The sequence below is a fragment of the Citrus clementina genome, unplaced genomic scaffold (assembly GCF_000493195.1).
Source record: "Citrus clementina cultivar Clemenules unplaced genomic scaffold, Citrus_clementina_v1.0 scaffold_8, whole genome shotgun sequence".
Lineage (NCBI taxonomy): Eukaryota > Viridiplantae > Streptophyta > Magnoliopsida > Sapindales > Rutaceae > Citrus > Citrus x clementina.
The window spans coordinates 1,161,396-1,181,680 of record NW_006262022.1 but is presented as its reverse complement, the minus strand read 5'-3'; the positions used below and the strand labels follow the sequence as shown (position 1 = coordinate 1,181,680).

Genomic DNA, 20,285 nt, shown 5'->3' with positions numbered 1-20,285 from the left:
TCTCCCATCTTGCTAAAAATATCACTATCCCTTTGTCTTGTAGTATAGGGAATAAAAGAGGAAACAAACAAATCAAAGACCATAGATCAATGGAATATATGGATCAGCTTCAAACTGAAAAGATACAAGGCTTTATTTTTTTCTGGGTTCGCATGCTAGCTAGCCTCTTACAAAGAGAATCTAGTCTCTCATAAAAGTGAAGCTTTGGGCTGCTTTAATTTCACAAGCTTTATTTCATGAATGTGAGCTCATTATTAGATTCCCACACTGCAAAAACTGTTTGATAAATGTCTATATATACATCTAGCAGCCTTATGATCTAATATTTGAGCAACATTCCCCAGCACTTACGTCACCCACAACATTCTCTAATTATTAGTAAGTTACAATCATGTAAAAAAAAAAAGCATAGGGGAAAAAAGGGGTTTTACGCACTATTGATTTTTCCCTCTCTGCTAGCTAGCAATGCCTCATGCTGCATGCATTTAGCTTTATTGCATGAATGATCGTTTTCAAGGTCCTGGAACCAATGTGCTAAACGAAATCTGCGTGGCTCAAAATTTTCAAATTGATCAAAACTTGATGATATGTGTTGTCATTTAGTGTGATGTAATTTATCAGTTCTCCCTGCTATATGTTACTATGCTATGGTCAAAAAGCGAGTTTGGACTGAAATGCATGCTTTTGTTTTGTTTTTACGTTGCTGTAGTTTGTGTATTTTGGAATATTGTACTGTGGCATTGTTGGTGTTGAAGCTGTGTTTTTCTGCCCACGCAAATCTATCAATCTAACATATTGTGAGGGATTCAGGGAACAGCTCCAATTCGGATGCAGAGTCAAATTAGATCAGCTATAAAATTCACGAACAGCATAATATTATAGCATGTGGTTGAAATACGGAACAGGAATTTTGTTAAATTCCGGACCAACAACTCTTTGAACATAGAAGATTGACAATTTGATCAAAGTTTACTTGAGCTTTAGAGTTTCTTTTACAAAGTGAACTAAAGAAGATTTTGAAATTGAAGATCAAATTTGTTTAGGATCAACGAGCTAAATGATAAGCCTCGTGACACTCTCTATGTAAAGAGCCGTTGGTTTGAAATTTTAAGAGTGTAACTTTAGGGGGAAGAATAAAAAAAAAGTCCCATGTTTACCCTGTGTGTTGAACCTAAATACAATTATACTATTGGATAGTTTTGTTTTTAAATGTTTGACAAAATGCATGCCTTTGTAAGATATGTGGTGATGGCCCAGTTGCCTCTACAAAGACACCAATCTTTTCTTGCTAGTGTTTAATTATCGAAATGGTTTGCGTTTTGGGTGAGAATTAACTTGTTATATAATCCATGCGGGCTCATCATTACTATATTCATGGATTGGCCATAGCCCATAATGTAATCAAAGCTCGATCGTTTCTGTTCCAATTTAAGCAAAGATGATATCATGACAGAAATTTCTATTTTATGACGGATCGAGTAGTAAGGCATTTGACAACATAACTAATAGTACAAATTTTCAATTTTGCATACAATATTTGTTATCCTCGGAAGGCATATGACATAGAAACTCACTAAACTAAATGAAACAGACAGAGGAAAAGGCATGGAAGATGTTTGGTGGCATGTGTATGTTTACGGATGGGAATTTTACTAATCATTTTACTAGCCGAAGACACATTACATTGATGGGTTCTTTTAATTTCAACTCTCCATACAAATTCTCTAAATAACATGATCACAATGTAACCATGCACTGCATGGTAGCATGCTATGTGAAGCCGTGTGGGAGGAACATTTGATAACTCAACCGAAATGTTGCTGCATTGGATGGCCAAATCAAAGGTTGTGATGAGTGTGATTGAAGCTGGGTTGGTGGTGAGGCGACGGAGCCACGGTGGTGTTGAAAGAGTGCGGTGGCGGCGGCAGAACTCCTTGCGGTGGTAGGCATTGGTAGCACTTAGTAAAGAGCCCAAATGTGTCAATTTGGTGTATGAAATTAGTCATGCTCGCCCACCCGCCAAATCCAAACCCAACAACAAGCACCCACACTACTACAAACACATTGATCGTGTACGTCCCTACCCATCTTCCCACAAACTTTGGTGGTTGCTCCACAGCATTCTGCATGATCACATCACGGCCATCCATCAGAAAAATTCAACTTAATCACTGACAATCGTGTACGACCTAAACATTCTGTGACATTAATTTTGCAGTGCAATGCGAATATTGTGCCTTTTGCACTACTTTTATCATGGAGGTTACTATGTTACAGATTCTGTAACATACAGCACCCAATGCATGAACCACAGGTGTCCTGCATATGGAGAAAAAAGGGAGCAAATGATTTTGTCTGGGAGCTGGCTAAAGCAGAATCTGTAAGTTACAGATTCTGAGCTTAGCCTGCTCCCGTTTATCATATAATCAATTGCATATCATAATTGCAATTATCAAGAGCTGATATTTAATTAATACGTATTGATTATTAAATCCCGAAGAGTGTCAACTTAGGAGAAAGACCGGGGACTGGTCTGCTTTACCGTGACCACACGCGACCACCATAACTGTTTTTCTTGTTCTTTACTCTTTGTTAATAAATAAACAATCAATTTTATATATTCAACTAGTATTAAAATATTTAAATTCCAGTCAAACTTTTAGAGTACTAAGCCTGACAAAAAACTCATTAAATAAATGACTTCTAATTAAATTGAATTGTGTTAGTAATGTTAGACTGTTTATGTCATGGGAAGCTATGCTTTCACGTTATTTCTGATAGTTCAATTACCTCTCTTGCAGCAGCTGATTTGAAAGTGAAGATGTGGGCAAGAGCAGGGATGATGTAGACAGTAAAGCTGACAAGAAGTGATCCAACGGTTGAGTTGATGGGGCCAAAGAATGGAAAGACTATAGCCAAAAACCAAATGGGGATCACCACAGGCAATCTTGCTGCTGCTCTTTTGCACAAGCTCTTGCATTCATGCATCCCAATTGCTTTCTCCCAAACAAAATACAATGGTGTACATGCAAAACCAAATGTAATAAACTGCACAAACAAAGACAGACAATGTAAGTGTAATTAAAAGTTAACCTGAAACATTAAGCAATATAGAAGGTAATGGAAGCATGCCTGGTGAATAAGCATTAAAATGACAGCCATGTCTCTGAAGGGGGATCTTGGGAGAAGAGAAAAGGCATTTGAGTGATTGAGAAGCATGTCTCCAAATGCCCAATACACAGCAGCTGCAGATGGAAGTGTTAGCGTCATCACATACAGGGTAGCCAGTAAGTATATGGCCTTGAATTTCTGAGGCTTCCACATTGCGTGCATAATCTCCCTGCAAGTTACACCAGCAATATGTTCAATATTTTCATCTTTTTTATAAAAAAAAAACCATAATAATAACATCATTTTTACTATAAATGCACATTATCTTCTAGGCGTAAATCTCTTTCTTTGGCTCTATATTGCATGTTCATCTAGAAAAGTGAAAAATAAAAAGAATCAAACACCTAGGATTATTCATTATGCATTGGTCAAGCACTCAAGCTGGACCCTCTTGGCCAGTTGGCCTTTCTCTTCTTATGATAAAAGCAAAAGCAACCAGAAAGATCATTGGCTTTTTGCATTGAAATGGAAAAAGTTAGGGTTTCCAAGAAAACAGACTTTTTGCTTCCCACGCTTAAGAATGGCAATTTGGGAACAAAAAAAAAAAAACCCTCGTAAGTGAAAATCTTCTATACGCATGCTTTTTACATAAAGAGATTGGTCATTAGATCACATGGTCAGATCATGCGTCTAAAGAAAGTGTAGGGTATCTAAGAACAGAGAATAAATTTGAATATAATTTAAGAAACTTGACCAGATTTGTAAATATCGTAAAAGACGGGGATCTTTAATCTAATCTTGTCTTACACAGTGACAGCATGTCCACCAAACGTGTAGAGAATGTTTGTAGCTCCTGTAAAATATAGCACCAACTTGGTAGGACCTGCATGCTTAACTCCTTCCACCTATGCACATTTAGTTAATTAATTTAACATCATTTTGCATTAGTTTAAAGAGCTTTAGCCACACTTGTGGCTGCTGAAATTTCATTCATTAATTTAGTGGTTTAATTACCTGGCCATGGAGGAGAGAGGCAATGGTGAGGTACCAAGCAGTGTATGTAGTCATCAGGAGGCCAAGAAAAGACCAGATTCTGTAGTTGTGAAATGAAGGAATAAACACCGTGGTGGCACAACAAGCCCCGAATATATAAGTCCAAGTTCTCTTGTCCAGATTATCATTTATGTAATATATGTTGCTGCAAGTTTCCATTCAAAATTAAAGAGTCAATTAATTCAGATTCTTTAAATCAGGATAACGATGAAGCAAGGGTCAGAGATTCATAGATACCTTGCACAAGCTATGAGTTGAATGACAGATCCAAACAGAAGAAAAGTACAATTAAAAGCCAAACCCACGTTCCTCCAGTGCTTTCCAAGGAGCCCGTCAAGAACTTCAAACCACTAAACACGATAAAAATACAAAGAACGATCCAGTGAGCAACTCAACATGTGACACGTACAAGTTTATGTTTATAACAAGCAACATAGCGTCGTGTGACTGTATCGCTCACCTGAATGACATGGTTTCTGAAATCAACTTTCTCCCTTTCTTTCCTTGTCCTGTATTCTACATAGAGTATGCTAATGAGATAAGCGGTCCAGCTCCCAAGCAACCCATAGAAGAGCTGAAAGAGGATCCCGGAGAGCATCCCCAGCTGGGAAAATGAATACGGCAAAGTGAGTAGCACTTGAGCCACCTGCATAGTATAATAAAAAACTCGAATTACACAAGATAAATACAACTACAGAACACTCGTTTTGATCAATGGGGTCACTGTTTAACACAAAACCTGATTTGACGAACAGCTAAACCAAGCATCGTAAACAGAGCCACCATGCCAAAAGAAATTGGAAAGCTTTGATTTCATGTTCTGTGGCTTCCCTTCAGTCTCCATTTCGACATAGTTCCCGACAACCACTGTCTCCACTACCTTATCAGCTGCCATTTTAGCCCTGCTTCTCTAATACTAATGGTGAGTTTTTTTTTTTTTTAATGTGTTGAAGGGCTTGGAATGAGAGTGAAAGTGGAGTTGAAGTGAATATACAAGTGGTAGTAGTAGTGTGTGTGTGAGTATATATAAGCAAAGAGCCAAAGACAGAGGAGTAACAGAGATGGGTCTCCGTGAGTGGGAAAGGGCTGTGTTTGAAAGGTAGTTTTAAGAGGGCTTTTGGGAAGTGTAAAGTTATCGCTTTTGCGGGTCTTTGATAAAATATTCTAATTTTGGGGCCCTATTTTGTAATTAAAAGTTTTTGTTGTTTAGCTTTAAATTAATATAAGGGTAATTGAAGAATTTAACACTAATCATCTTTGGAGCGTTAGTGGCTTTGGCCGCACGAGCGGGTCTCCCCGTTTTCCGAGCTGATTATTACGACTCTTTATTTTGCCTAATCTTCTCTTAATGGTTTTCTAACCCCACCCCCCAAAAAAAAGGCTCCAGGTGATAAAAGAAAATTTCTACTACAGGAAATTTATTTTTTGTTCAGGTTTTGAACGTCATTATTCTTTTTTAATCCATAAGTTTTCAATATCGTTAGATACAGTTAACATTCAAAAAATGTAAACACAATTGGATAAAAATATATGGCTATGGATTCTTACTTAAACGCCAGCTTTAGTTCTGTTACTTATTAGGCTGATGAGTTAATGAGCAATTTATTTGGCGAAGAATTTCTCTTATGATTAATAATTTATTGCAATATTTTAAGAAAGAAAAAGAATCGCGGCAATATTGATGTGAATGTTGGCGAAGGATAGCATTGTAAAAGTAAAACAAATTCGTCAAAATATTTGTAGAATAACAAGGTACATGGGGGAAGACAAATTATTGGGTAAAAGGGAAAATAAGCAAAGAAAAGAGTGAAGGAGAAATTATAACAAATTAGACCACATGATTGCAGCCAAACGAGCGTGGTCGCTTTATAAGAAGAAGAAAGCTGCTTTTATCACATGGCCAAAGCCATTCACAAGCTCAAATTCCCAAATTCCTTATGCACATTATTATCTTTTTTTTTTCCTTTTATGTTTATAAGGCATAGTTTCTAAGTTTTGAACCCAAGCAATTAATTCATAGTTTATTTGCATTAATAAGGGCACATATGGACATATATGAGGCCAATTGGAGATTGATTGTTAGATTATGTGCCCTTGGGAAGGGCCATTTGTTTGTTATACTCTAGTGGGTAGAATTAAAATTTCTTTCCATGCATGATACGGATACCCATATATATTCTTCATTAACAAATGTATGTATGTATTTTTTTTTTCTTCCTTCTCTTGCTTCATCATTCAGATTCTCCTACTCTCTTTACACAACTAAAAGAAAAGGAGATATTCTCTATGGGACTGAAGCGTGGCCAAAAAATCTGTCTAAAGAGTAACTAAATCTATTCTTTATACATATTTTATTATAATTCCAAAGTGCTAGCTAGAATATAATTCCTAAGTACTAGCTTCTAGCCAGTACTTGCCTTCAATTGGAAGACGCATGCATCTCGAATTTTGGTGGTTGATTATGTATACGTCATTTACCTATATTTTAAATGTAATAGAATTGAGCGAGAATTCTCTTTTGATCTGGGTATTGCTTGAACAGACAGAAAGTGGAAATTGAAAGTTTATGTTTTGGTGTTTTTAACCCAAAAAGAATTTTTTTTTTTTTTAAAAAAAAAACCTATGGGCTATATTCAGAATTCCAAATACAGGGGGCATCATTATGAAAAGTGAAAACCCCAAGAAATTTCTTTAAATTCCTTGTTTCAGAGTTTTAGTTATAAGTCCTTCCTTTGTTCATAGGTTTTGAATTTTGAACAAGTGACATAGAGAGATTATTGATTATCTTCAAAAATCATGATCACAAACCATAATGAGTTTGTCTTTCTTCCAATAAATAAGAGACACCCCATCTCTATTTCCAGTACTTCTAGTATTATTTTAAAAAAGATGCCATGAAGTTCTGAGTCTTGAAAGCTTTAATTGTTTTGATGCAGTGCAACATATTCATGAAGCTTGTTGGGGCTGGCACCACTCACACACATAACCAATCCTCGATCGATAAGTCATGCTTTCTGGCCTCATAGGGACCTGAAACATGGCCTGTAAATTGTGTCTCCTTGATTGCATTTGTGCACTGATAGCTAAAGCATGCACCAACATATCTGCATGCTTGTTAGTTTCTCCATCACATAACATAATAATACTGTTTGCCTTCGCTAATTCATCAAATTGTATGAACATTTTGCTTGTAATTATAAAAGATTGAGAGACTAAAATCCTTACTTGTTTCTTGGTCATAAATTGAATGTATAATGATGAAATGAAGGTGATTAGGGTTTATTTTTCATTTTTTTTTCTGACCTATTGATGATGCAGCCTTTTGCGCATGTATGTAAGCAATTATATCAATGAAGAGAGTCATCATCTTTCTGAAATTTTGTATTCAAATTTTACCATGGGCATTAGCGGTCTCCTTGGTCATGTTTATTTTTCTATCAAATTTTACGAGATTCTCCTAGTAATTAATAGCTTATACCTTACACACATATTTTAATATATCACATTCATTTTTTGATTTGTCATTAAAAAATATGCATTTTTTCGCACTAGCTAATATGAGTGAAATTTAAATATCTTATCTCTTATATTATCTCAAGAGATTTTATTAACTGAACTAATTAATATACTGACTCAATTCAATTTTTTTTATTTAAATTAATTCAAATATGTGTTGAAGTTTATTTATTTTTATTATCTTATTATTGCACGCACAATCGGTATTCATTGAATAAATTAATGGACTTTTAGAGAATCTTCTCCATTGAGGATGATTACGCGATTTATATGAGATTTCATAGAGTTTTTCTCTAACGCAATGTTCACACATTTTAAAAGTTAAAGTTAAAATGTGTTGTGTAGCTATAATAAAAATATTCAATTATAGTTAACTATAGTAATCTAGTCTCAAATCCTTACTTTAAAATGTGCATAATTTGTATCTGATAATTCTTAAAATCTTAAAAACTAATTAAATCAAAGAAACTTCTAGACATTAGAATTGCTGGTAAACTATGGAGATGGATCAAACACATAGCATGCTAATCCAATTATCCTGCTATATTTTGTCTATGAAATTATGTTTAAGATAGGGGACAAAATGAAAAAAGATCCAAATCATTGGATTTTTTTTGTGATGATTTTGATTAAGAAACTAACAACAGAATCATCCCAGATGTTCTGAATCATATACATTGCTTTCACAATGGATTTTGCATGCCAGGCCTGCTAATATTAATAGTGGATCCCTCGCAATACTGTTAATAGATCACGCTATGCCAACAAATAATGAACAATAATTTCTTTAAACAATTATTGGAATGCATTATGAATATCAACATTGATTGACAATGATCTTAACGGGTTTTGTCTCTCTTTTGTGAAAAAGAATCATCATGCTAATCAATTCTTTTATGTCTTGTTAAATATACACTCAATAATTTGCTTCGCCCAATTGTTAAAAACTCAATCAAGCTTATTTGTATATCAAATGTTCGGGTCGAATTCAATTTACATATAATATAATTACAAAAACAATGAATTCCAACTTATGCATGTGGTTTGTATATTTGTATATACACATATTCGAGATTTATTCTAATCTTATTAAAAATGGGGTCGAATATTATTTAAATATTACACGTACAAATTCACTGATCTTACAAATAATAAATTTAATGAGATTTTTAATATTAGTTTGACATGGGAAAATCTGAATATCTAAATTTATCGACCTATACTGATGTGGGATCAAATATTTACACGTAGAAATGTAATTCAAACATATTTAAAGTTTTAATTTGATATTTTACATTGAAGATGGGATAAGATAGTTTTTTTCTTTTTGGGTATGTTGGATAATTATTAAAGCTTTCAATTGGGTCAAACTTTAGGCCATCCCTTCTCCTTTTTTCATCAAAAAATTTTTGCAGGTCTTCAGTGTGTCGTTGAAGATGATAAAGAGAAGCACTTTTGCTTTTTCGTACTTAAGGCATTAGAGATTAGAAGCTGCATTGACTTGAGATACAGTGAGAGTGTCGCAAAGTGGGTCATTGGTTCTTGATTTGCTAATTGAAATTCAATTATGGTCAACTCCATTAGCAGAGAGCTAGCAAGTATTAGCTGCCCCATTTTCACCATTGCAATGTAATTGATTTTAAGGCCATTTATCAAATAACAAACACAATGATGCTAACTTCTCTTTATGGCTTCCATATTGGAAGCAGTTTTTGGCATCAAAGAATCCTATACTGAAAAAATATTTTTGTCGATCTACTTTTGTGTCATTGTTTTACAACATTAAAACTACTCTTTGGTCAGTCCAAAGCAAACCAAAAGAAAGCATTTCAAAATTGTCTTATTGGGGGGTTTTTCCCCCCCTTGGCATTTGAACTGGCCTTATTCATCTAGCTAAAAAGGAAAAAGATAAGAACAATAGAGAAGTGACTTTTGCCAACGACCAATAACATATTGACGCTTCAAGGCTATAGAGATTTTTCAAAGAGAGCGATCTTTAAAATCTTACAGTTTCATACTGTTCCATGCAAGCAGTATGTATTTTCATGTTCATCATTTTATCCAAATAAACCAACTTTTAGCCTTTCCTTCTCCTTGGATGCAACTGAGAGTATAATTAACCTCTTGTAATCATTTAAGGATCAATACTAGGTGCTTCAATTGTGTATTTCTCATATATTAAGTTATTGTCACTCATTATTTTACTTTTACATGATTGTCTGACAGATACACGTGACAAGAATTTAATTGAGAGAAGTATACATTAAGAGTACCTAAAACTTTCTTTATTAGTTAATTACAAATTTTTGCAAATCGAAACAAAATATTTGAGTGTATAAGTATAACTCACTTTTTGCATTTACCCTTTTATCATTGAGTTACCTAAATTATTTGGTCATAAATTTAACTTAGTTAAAAGCAAACAAATATACTCTTACAGCCTAATGATTAAACTCTACACTAATCATATAAATTACGACTAATCTTACATTCATCCTTTTGTTATCGAACCACTAAGTTTTTTAAGTGTCAATATATGTTGTTCCAAAATCCAGCATTTAACTCACAAAGTAAAATTGCAATATTATAATTTAGAAGATTAAAATATTAAATACTTTTTTTGGTTGGGCCAAAGGCCCAACATTACTTCAACTCAACAGACCACAAGTCCAGGTGACGTGGCAACCGATTATTGAATCCCGCAGGGCCTCCATTTATAACGTTATTAACACTCCCGCCCAAGACTCCACTTATCTTCTCCGCTCTCTTTTCACTCTCATCCTTAACCTGCGCACTTGTAACCACCACGGCGCACGTTAGCCCCGGTGGCTCCACTGTTTCCATTCACCGGAGTATCCCTCAGTTGTAGGTGTAAATCGCCTATTGTTCTGTCAGGTACTTTTCGCTACTCTCTACCTAACTATTGTAATATTTTATCTGCCTCGTTTTAGTTGCTTAGTGCAATGTAATGTGTAAAAAATGAAAAATTTGAGCTTGAAATTTTCTTTTATACTTTCCCTTAACTTATTATTCTGTATTACAAAAATTGGGTTTCAGTGATGTGATTATGTTATTGTATAAAACCAAGGGAAGTTATATTTTGTTATTAAGGGAATATCTCAGCATTGATAAACTTATGCGTTATGCCTAAAATGGTAATAGAAGTCAAGTTTTTGAGATGCTAATTCACTTAACAGAGTTTAAAAATCAAATCGATATGGTAGGCTAGGTAGGCCTTGGTTTTACGGCTGTATTATTGCTTATTCATCAGGCTTAATTACTTTTTCACGAACCCTTTTGAGAGCTAATTGCCTTGTTGCTGTTTAGATTATTGCCAGTGTCATGCGCTATCCTTGTTTTATGTATATTGATTCCAGGAAGTTTCATAATATTGACTATTTTTATTTCGTTGATTTCACATCTTTAGTGAACGGAGGGAGCATGTCCGTGGCGCAAGATGGGGTCCTAGGGAGGCCGAAGGCAGAATGGACACCATCCCGAGATTCATATTTGGTTGAGCTTTTCATTGAGCAGCATAATTGTGGAAGAACTGCTTACAATGAATTTAAAAACGAAGTGATTAAATCTGTTACTCGTGACTTCAATAAAAAGTTTGGGATGAATTTAGAAGAGAACCAGATAAAGAACCGGTACAACGTTATGAAGAAAGATTATGGTGTTGTTAAGACGCTGCTTGGTCATACCGGGTTCCATTGGGATGAAACTCGACAAATGGTCGTTGCTGATGATAAAGTTTGGGACAGCTATATTGGGGTACATAATATCCTTAATTTACAACTTTATTAGCTAGTGATTTTTCAGTTCATTGCAAGAGCTGACAACATATTAATGTAGGTAAGAAGTGAAGCAAGGCCTTTCCGAAGAAAGAGCTTTCCCTTGTTTAAGCAAATGTCCATCATATTTGAAGGTAAATTTCCTTATCTTGATTGGTGCATGGTGGTGGTAGTTTAAGTGTTTCAAACGATTACTGATGCTTCTGGTTCAGGAGAAAGAGCAAATGGGAAACACATTCCAAGTGGGGTTCCTGTGGTAGCCGAAGAGGGGCATAGCAACACAGAGACTATTCGATCTTCAGAGCCTACTAATGTACCTACACAAGTAGTAGATGGTGCTCCTGATTCTGATTCCATAATTCGAATAAATGACATGCAACCAAAGAAGCGAAAATGTGTTGCTTTTACAGCATCAGGTCGAAAGAAAAGAGCATATTACAATGCCAGTGAGACAATAGAGAATGCAGTGTATGAGATGATCTCAGCAGCCACGTTTAAAGCTGCGGAAAGAAACGTATTGAGTGAGAAAACATTGTACCAGAAGTGTCTTGAGGATTTGCAGAACTTGGAAGAATTAGATGACACCGAATTCACGAAGGCTGTCAATGTTCTTAAAGACGATAAGAATGCAATTGCATTCATGACAATTAAAGGGCTTCGACGATTAATCTGGTTGAGGTCTCTCTGGCATGCATAGTGTTCTAGAACAGGTGATTGATCCATTTATCCTCCTTGTGAAAGATTTTCCATTTTCTGTTTATTGACCCTTTTGTGTTGTATGTACCACAGTGACTGTGAGAAAGTTCCGTTCCTTATGAGATTGAATGAAAGTTTTGTATGTACCATAGTGTTTTCTTATGGAGAATTTATAGATAACTGATTTATATAATATTAATTCATCAATTTCTCGTCACATTTTTGTCTTTTTTTTTTGTTATTTTGTCGTCACTTCTCTAAATTCAAATAAGTTTTCAATATTTCTTTAATCGCCCGAACACCATTCATGGGCAGAAGAATAACCTGGAAAAGAGTCGTAAGTTATCCTCCTATAGTATAGATTTACTTGACAGCTTGTACTTATTTAATTACAAGCTTTTAAAATCATTTCGGAATCACCTTTTGATCATCAATTTTTAATTTTCTCTTTCTCTTCGCTAATTGAATGTAACACGCACATTCTTACCTTAAGATGTAGGTAATCAATGCACTTTAACCTCAATTTCAGAACCATCGAGATCGCAAATACTCGTGTGCAGCAACCACTAGAGTAGTGATTTATCAAAATTTAACAGTAAAATTACGTGGTTCACTCTCAATTTTCATAGGGCTATGCAGCAGTTTGGACTCTAAGTGCCAAGTCTACAGTAGACTAAATCTGCCTTCAAAATTTGAAGAAAGTCTTTTTATACAGTAGATTTAAGATTGAAAGTGGTTTATTACCTCATTACTGCAATATTTTTGTTGAATTTTATAATAATCTACCGACATACTATAATTAGGAGTGTATTGTGAATTTAAATTTACACAATCATCGCATCGTTTGGGGTAAGAGACCCAATATAACTCGAAATTACACTAAATAAATAAATATTTATAAAGAAAAATGAGTTTCAAATTAAGACACAAGCTTAATCCTTCCTGAGTCCACGATGTCAATTTTCCCTCTTGAGTTTTCATTTGAAGCCTAAAAAACTCTTAATAAAAACATGGTTTATGGCTCTGTCACTTGTTAAAAATACGGGTTTATGTGAGAATAAAAATAAAAATGAACCAAACGGTTAATAACAGAAAATCACAAAAGCGAGGGAAAAGCAATTGGCAAATTACCATAACTACCCAGTCCACAAAAATTTAAAAAGAAATAAGAAAAAGAAAGAAACCACGCACAGCTTCCACCCCTCGTATCAAGAAAAGTAAAGTTGTTTTCGCAAACTCAAGAACAACAAAAGGTTCATCTTTTTATTATTCAATCTTCAATCTTGAAATCAAAATTGTTCTTGAATCATCTTTATTAAAATTCTTCTCTTAAATCAATCATTAATGGATCGCCGCCGCCTCCTCTCCGCCACCTTCCTCTCTCTTCTCGCCCTCTGTTTCATTTCCGGTAAGTAACAATAACAAAAACGATCACTTTGCTTTTCCAAGGTTTATAAAATTTTTCAGTTTACGCCGACGCCCACTCTTTTCTAATTTTTTGCATTTTGGTGCCCGCAGAAACTGAGCCAGCTTCTTTCAAGATGGTCAACAAGTGCCGCCGCACAGTATGGCCGGGCCTACTCTCTGGGGCCAACTCTCCGCCGCTACCGACGACCGGTTTCGAACTCAAGAGCGGCAAATCAAGAACGATAACCATCCCAAAATCTTGGTCAGGCCGCATATGGGCTCGAACTCTTTGTACCCACCATCAAAACCAAACCTTTTCTTGCGTCACGGGCGACTGTGGGTCACAGAAGCTAGAATGCGCCGGAGGCGGCGCTGCGCCGCCCGCCACGCTCGCGGAGTTCACTTTGAACGGCGCCGGGGGGCTCGACTTTTACGACGTGAGTTTGGTCGACGGGTACAATCTTCCGATGCTCGTTGTACCGAAAGGAGGCCGCGGCGGGGGGTGCGGCGCCACTGGGTGTCTGGTGGACTTGAACGGAGCGTGTCCAGCGGAGTTGAAGGTGGCTCGTGAAGGTCGGGGAGGTAGTGTGGCGTGTAAGAGCGCGTGTGAGGCTTTCGGTGATCCGAGGTATTGTTGCAGTGAGGCGTACGCTACGCCTGACACGTGTTTTCCTTCGGTGTACTCATTGTTTTTCAAACATGTCTGCCCACGCGCGTATAGTTATGCCTACGATGACAAGACGAGTACGTACACGTGCGGTTCTGCCGATTACGTTATCATATTTTGCCCGGCGCCTTATACAAGGTGAATTTACAGTTTTGCTTTCATTTTTGTTCTAAAGTTTTGAGTAATTTTGTCATTTCATTGTATGCATTGTCGGCCACGTTGGCACGTTCCAGAAAATTCGCCAGCTTTTGGAAGTGGACTTGGTAAAGTGGACATAAATAAAATACTGGAGTTGATTTTGATGTTCTATTTTTATAAAAGCCAGCCGTTTTAGAACTGAGATTAGAGTTTGTGTAGAAGTGATTTTGTGATGAAGCACTTTTTGTTCACTAGTGTTCTCTTTATTGAGTGATATTACAGTTTCATAATAGTATATAAGCAAACAATGAAAGTATGAAATTTATGTTGTAAATCATACCTAGTTTTAGGCACTGCATAAGTGAACATCAGTCTGAAGTGAGACTAGTGTTATGGTTGCATTGGCAATTTCTATTGACATATGTTGATAGTCGTTTTCTAAGGTATGACAAGTGTTTGGGAAGACACATGTCAAGACTTGGTTTGACCATAGTTAGTATTTAGGTGATTGAAGCAAGTTCTTGCAAGTCATTCGTGTAGTTGTCAATTAGAGTAGAAAATTTGATTTGGTAGACCAGTATAGTTACCAGTTAGTGCTAAACTTGTAGAAGCTCAAGCAAGCTCTCTACATGGTTCTAGGAGATGCAAAATGCTCTTCTACTGAAACAAGCGGCGTGACAATAATGCATCAAAACTCTGCTCGGTAAATGGTTAGTCTTGGAAAGCAATTACATGTGAGCAGCAAAATTGGAGTCACAGCACTTGGGGAAGTTTTGTTGGTTGTCCTAAGACTATTATGGTTTTAGCTTATGCTTTCACAACAAATGGATTGCAAGGCTGATTTCATGTTAGCAAATGTAGTTGCCAAATAGCTGAATGGTCTGATCGTAATAGGCAGTCTGTTTTGTAGCTATGATTGATAGTGATTTCTTGGATCATGTAGCTATCTAGGCTGTGCTGGACCTTTTTAGAATTTCATGCAAATCACGCATCTGTGATGCACATCAGTTGATGGCTTATGCTGAAAAGGAGGTGTAGGTTCTTGTTTAATATTTGGGCTTGTCCTTGGTCTTGTTACTGCCCACTGACAAATGTCGGTCGCTAAGAATTAAATTTCACATCTTGCAGTTCATAACTGTTTGTGTGTTGCACGCATGTGCATCTGTGTGTTCTTTATTTATATTTTATTTAGCTATTCAAGCGGTGGTACTGTCAAATTTGAATTTCGTGTGCTTTAGAAATCTAGACTTGGAAGCACTTTGACAAACTTGGCTACTGTTACAGGTACCCGTTATTTGGTTCTCATGCTCATTAATAGAAGTAATACTATTGTATGTACGCAATGTGATTCCTTTGTTTCTTTATGGAAGGGATGCCACAAATTTGTAAGGGGTTTTCTTGTGCTTAAATTTCTAGTGAATCATTTCGCAGACTAGGAAAATATTTTTCCCCAGCCAAAGAACTACAAACTCAAGTTGCACATAGCCTTTTGCTTCTCTTCTATCTCCTGCCTTACATTTTCTGCAGATTAAAATGCTTAATGGTATTTGTTTTGGGTCACATTGTTTTTTTTGACTGTTTTGTCCACTCTTTCTTTTAATTATACAGTAAGAGTATCATATATCAATGGATATGTCTTTGTATGTACATTGTTTTCAGCCAAAAATTGCTGGGATCAAGAAAAGATGGCGCAGCACTACCACTCGTGAACAAGACAACGATGTACATTGCAAGCCGGCATCCAAATGGTGCTTCAGCCTCAGGTGTGCTCCAAAGGCATTTTACTGCATGTGCTGCCTCAATTCTAACAGCAATTTTCCTCTTTTGGCCGCTTATTTTCCCGTTATGACTAACATTGGCCTGGATGCCTCTAGGCAGATAGCAGTACAAATTCCATCTCAATCAAGAGGTAGAGCTCCGCATCTCAAAATATCTTCTTATGTATATTGTTCCGCTCATGAACGAAGCAATTCAACTGTAGATTAGCCACTTCTTGTGGTCTTCGAGATCCCATTAGAAATATTGTACATGCCTTACCTTTTGCGTATACGTCTTTTCTTCTTATTCAGACACATAATTAGATTTTCATATTTGTACTAATTATTGCAATTTTCCTTTGAATTCTATACATACAAGATTTTGCAGTATATGGGAAATCATATACCTCAATGTGTCCTTTAATTTTTGTGATGACTGGTTTTTTGTTGCTGAGCTCGAATGACAGGAGCCCTCAAGCTGTGTCCTCAAGTAGTCTCTGAAGAATGAAGAGCAGTAAATTGATATTTGGGCAACAAGACTGGTTTATCAAATTCTACGGCAGCTTATGAGTTATTACCATGGGTGGAGCTTTTAACACCCCATAAGATTCTTATAACAGCCCTTTCAAAATTTATTTCTTAAAATGCCCTAATTTAATTTATAAAATAAAAATTCATATTAAAAAAAATAACCGTCTTCCCACAAAATTTCATCCTTAAAAGAAAAAGTATTTTTTTTTAAGTTTTTACTATAAAATACATAAAAAAATCTTAAACTCTTTATTACTTTCTTCTCATTAAATTATTGATATCTTCATAACTTAAAATTCTTGTACTTTTCTTTAAAAAAAAAAATCTTTCAATGAAAATTTAAAATACAAATAAAAATAATGAAATTGACTGGGTGCAAAAATTTAGTTAAAAGAATATTTCATGGGGAAACCTTAGGTGTAACTGTGGTACCACGCCACAGTTACATCCAGTTGTTGGATGTCAGTGGATTCCACCAATCTAAGTGCATCCAACGGCTGGATGCCAACTGTAGCATAGTATTATAGTTGCACCGTAGCTTGATCCTTATTTTATTCAAGTGTTTAGCTAAATTGTCTTTCAAAAAAAAAATCATCTTTAGTTGTTTTAAGTAACTTCAATAAGAAGGAGATTTATGAAGAATTTCGAGGGAGGTGTAGAAAGGCCTAGACTATGACTATTTAAACACCAACTAATGGGCCACCCTCAAGCCCAATGAGCAAACACCAGGAAGTAGTGGGATCATAATTTTCAGCTCATAACCTTTTTTTTTACAAAAAAAAAATTTGTTTGTCAGAAAAACAACAAGAAGCTTGATATTACCATTGGACCTCTCTTTGAGTCTAAATGAAGTTACAAATCCGCGATTAGAATTGTGTCTAAGTGTCTGTTTGATATAGCTTATTTAATAGCCATAAGTGCTTATTTAATCTTATAATCTCTTATCATAATTTTTTTTGGTGTTTGATTATTTTTCTAATAGAACTTTTAAAACTTAAATAAGATATATTACATTTACTAGTAAAAGTTCACATTTTAAGCTTTTAGAAGTCGATGTTGAAATTGTTTTTTAAAATTTTAAAATATCTAACACATCCCTACTTATTTAACAATTTTATTTTATTCTTTTCAATTTTCATAACATAACTTTAAAAACTTGCCTATTAAAGTAATTTCATAAATTTTTAATAAAAACTCTTATTGACAACCAAATAACTAAATTTTTTTGAGTAAAATCTCTATTTATAAAAGCTCTTCTAACAAAAAACTCTACTTAAATAAATTTTACTTGAAAAGCTGTACCAACCAACGGAGCCTAAATTATTAGTAAAATCAGAATCAGGATTGATTGTTACCGCAAGAATGAATCTAAATGGACTCATGCACGAGAATGCTTAATGATTTTAATTTTAACTTCAATTAATAAGGAGGAAAGTAATAAAGATTAAAGACAAGATATATGAGTTAAATAAATTGAGTCGGATAAACCTTAATGCAACAAATGAAGCTAACAATAGTATTCCTCTAAAGCTTCATGCTTTAATTCTCAAACATATTTGATTTGCAGACGATGCTGGATTTCCAATTTTCCAAAGAAAGAAAGTCACATGCAAAGAGCTGACACAAAGAATTGCTTTGTGTTAAAAGTCATAACTCATAAAGGCATAACCTTATCCTCATAATACAATATAATATACACCTCACTTTTCACCGTAAATAAGCACATCTTTTCAGCTTTGCGGCTTCTGCTATGCACACATTGGGTGATCAACTACTGATTAATGGCAATTACTAAGTTACTGTCGGTGTACTTAACACTCTTTTTAGGCACAATTCATACCTAATAGGTTATGAGGTGGTCTGCATGTGTTTTATTGAGGGATGTAAGTTACATAAGCACTGGTTAATTTTGTTAAAATTCCATAAAATATCAAATGATTGATTTACCAGTGAGAGATGAAATCTTTGAAGCTGGCAAATTGGCGGATTCGTTCGTATATCTAATTAAAATATCAATGGGAAATTGACAAGCCTATTGAAAAGAAAAGGGGAGAGTGTCACGGACCCAATAAACTTGAATATCCATGTGCGTGACCTTGTTCATATGAATGCTGACTATTACAACTCCGTTTGACAGACACCCAGCACATTCCTTTCCATTAAAATCCAAATGAGAAAACGATGCTTGCTTTGGATGGTCCCTGTGGGCTGTGGCTATGCGGAGCTTTAATTTATCAGCACAGCGTGTTGGTTTCTACATGAATCTATTGGCCCAGAGAGAAAGAGAAGAAGAAGATCAAATGACATGATAAAAACGAGCGAAGCCTTTTACTAATTTTAAATCGTTTTAAGTGATTCAAGTAATAATGCATGAAGTATATATATATATATTGCATGCATGCATTCAACTTTTTCTAATCTGAATATTATTTCTTTTTTTTTTTGTCCTTTTAATATCGTCTTGTCTAGTCCAGAGCAAATTATTAATAAATTTTATTTATACTATTAGAGCTGAAATGAAAAGGCAAAAAGCCAGCAAATTAAAGCAAGGAATTTTTGTTTTTGCTTCACAAGAATGATTAGGAGAAGACTGCTCACAAGATTTCAAACGCTATGAAACAAAATAATAGTAGTAATTATTCTTTGCATGTTTTGAAATTCCTGGTGCCAGATTCTCCTCACTTATATCAATTCAACATTACATAATATTATTTTGATTGCTATGTGGCTAGTCACATGGGACTAGGCCAGCTTAGACCTATATATATATATATATATATATAGGAAAATTTATAAAAATAACCCAATTTTTTTTTTTAATTTTCACAATTGGCCCTCTAAAATTTTTCCTATCATAATTAATTAAACACAAGGTTTCTTCCCCAAATTACCCTTGTCTATCAAACCAAACACAACTTTTTTTCTCTCTCTTTATCAAACCAAACGTAGCCTTTCACTCTTAAATCATCAACGGCAAATGACAACAACAAACAATGACGACGAAAGATAAAAGTAAACTTCGATCAATTATAGCCGAATTCATCCGAATTCAACATTAATCTGACATGATTCTAACAAAGTAAAATAGAATCAACCTAATTTTATGCAACAAAAGAGTTTCGGTGCGAATTGAGTAAAAATGGAGGACCAGCCGTTTCACTTTTAAATGAATCGGGCACAATTGATTGGCATTGAAAGTTCACTTTATCCGTCCTTTTTCACTTTTTAACTATAAGAAGATTAAAATCGAGAGTAACATAACACGCTTACCTTTTCAATTTTGTATTTTAATTGGTTGGTGGTAATATTAATTTCTCACTTTCTACAATCAATTAAAATTACAAAGTGTGTTGAATGGTCTATGCAATCGTGTGATGTGTGGACCTTCTACATAATGATGTTTAAAGGGGACATAAAATAATTATTCCTTATTAAAACTGTTTCATCAAAAGATTTAAAAGAAAAATAGCGGGTAGATAAATTGAGAATATAATTACATACTTCAATTAAGATGATGGATGTTATTGAAGTTGGATCTATTTAAATGGTTTTTGTTTCATAAAAAATATAACTCAAAAGAAAAGCCGCTATTTTGTTAGCGGGCACTTCTTTCAT

General features: G+C 35.0%; 3 protein-coding genes across 5 annotated transcripts; 2 read left to right on the top strand and 1 right to left on the bottom strand.

The window, feature by feature from the left end:
• Positions 1 to 1,476: 1,476 nt before the first annotated feature.
• Positions 1,477 to 5,260, bottom strand: LOC18034947 (auxin transporter-like protein 5). Its single transcript, XM_006422575.2, has 8 exons — positions 4,904 to 5,260; positions 4,625 to 4,810; positions 4,402 to 4,514; positions 4,126 to 4,309; positions 3,919 to 4,016; positions 3,133 to 3,340; positions 2,791 to 3,048; positions 1,477 to 2,123 (listed from the first exon to the last, which is right to left on the bottom strand). The coding sequence occupies exons 1-8, from the start codon at positions 5,057 to 5,059 to the stop codon at positions 1,839 to 1,841; spliced, it is 1,488 nt and encodes a 495-aa protein (XP_006422638.1). The 5' UTR covers positions 5,060 to 5,260; the 3' UTR covers positions 1,477 to 1,838.
• Positions 5,261 to 10,452: 5,192 nt separating this feature from the next.
• LOC18034264 (uncharacterized protein At2g29880) lies at positions 10,453 to 12,274 on the top strand. Its single transcript, XM_006422574.2, has 4 exons — positions 10,453 to 10,575; positions 11,108 to 11,454; positions 11,536 to 11,608; positions 11,687 to 12,274. Exons 2-4 carry the CDS (start codon positions 11,122 to 11,124, stop codon positions 12,169 to 12,171), a joined length of 891 nt encoding a protein of 296 aa, XP_006422637.1. The 5' UTR covers positions 10,453 to 10,575; positions 11,108 to 11,121; the 3' UTR covers positions 12,172 to 12,274.
• An 858-nt stretch (positions 12,275 to 13,132) lies between these two features.
• Positions 13,133 to 16,538, top strand: LOC18035520 (thaumatin-like protein 1b). Of its 3 annotated transcripts, none has more exons than XM_024179680.1 (4): positions 13,133 to 13,578; positions 13,689 to 14,382; positions 16,042 to 16,145; positions 16,261 to 16,538. In XM_024179680.1, exons 1-4 carry the CDS (start codon positions 13,515 to 13,517, stop codon positions 16,293 to 16,295), a joined length of 897 nt encoding a protein of 298 aa, XP_024035448.1. In that variant the 5' UTR covers positions 13,133 to 13,514; the 3' UTR covers positions 16,296 to 16,538. The 3 variants fall into 3 exon arrangements, with proteins under 3 accessions (XP_024035448.1, XP_024035449.1, XP_006422636.1); XM_024179681.1 differs by having other exon boundaries at positions 16,257 to 16,538; XM_006422573.2 differs by having other exon boundaries at positions 16,042 to 16,538.
• The last annotated feature ends 3,747 nt before the right edge of the window (positions 16,539 to 20,285 follow it).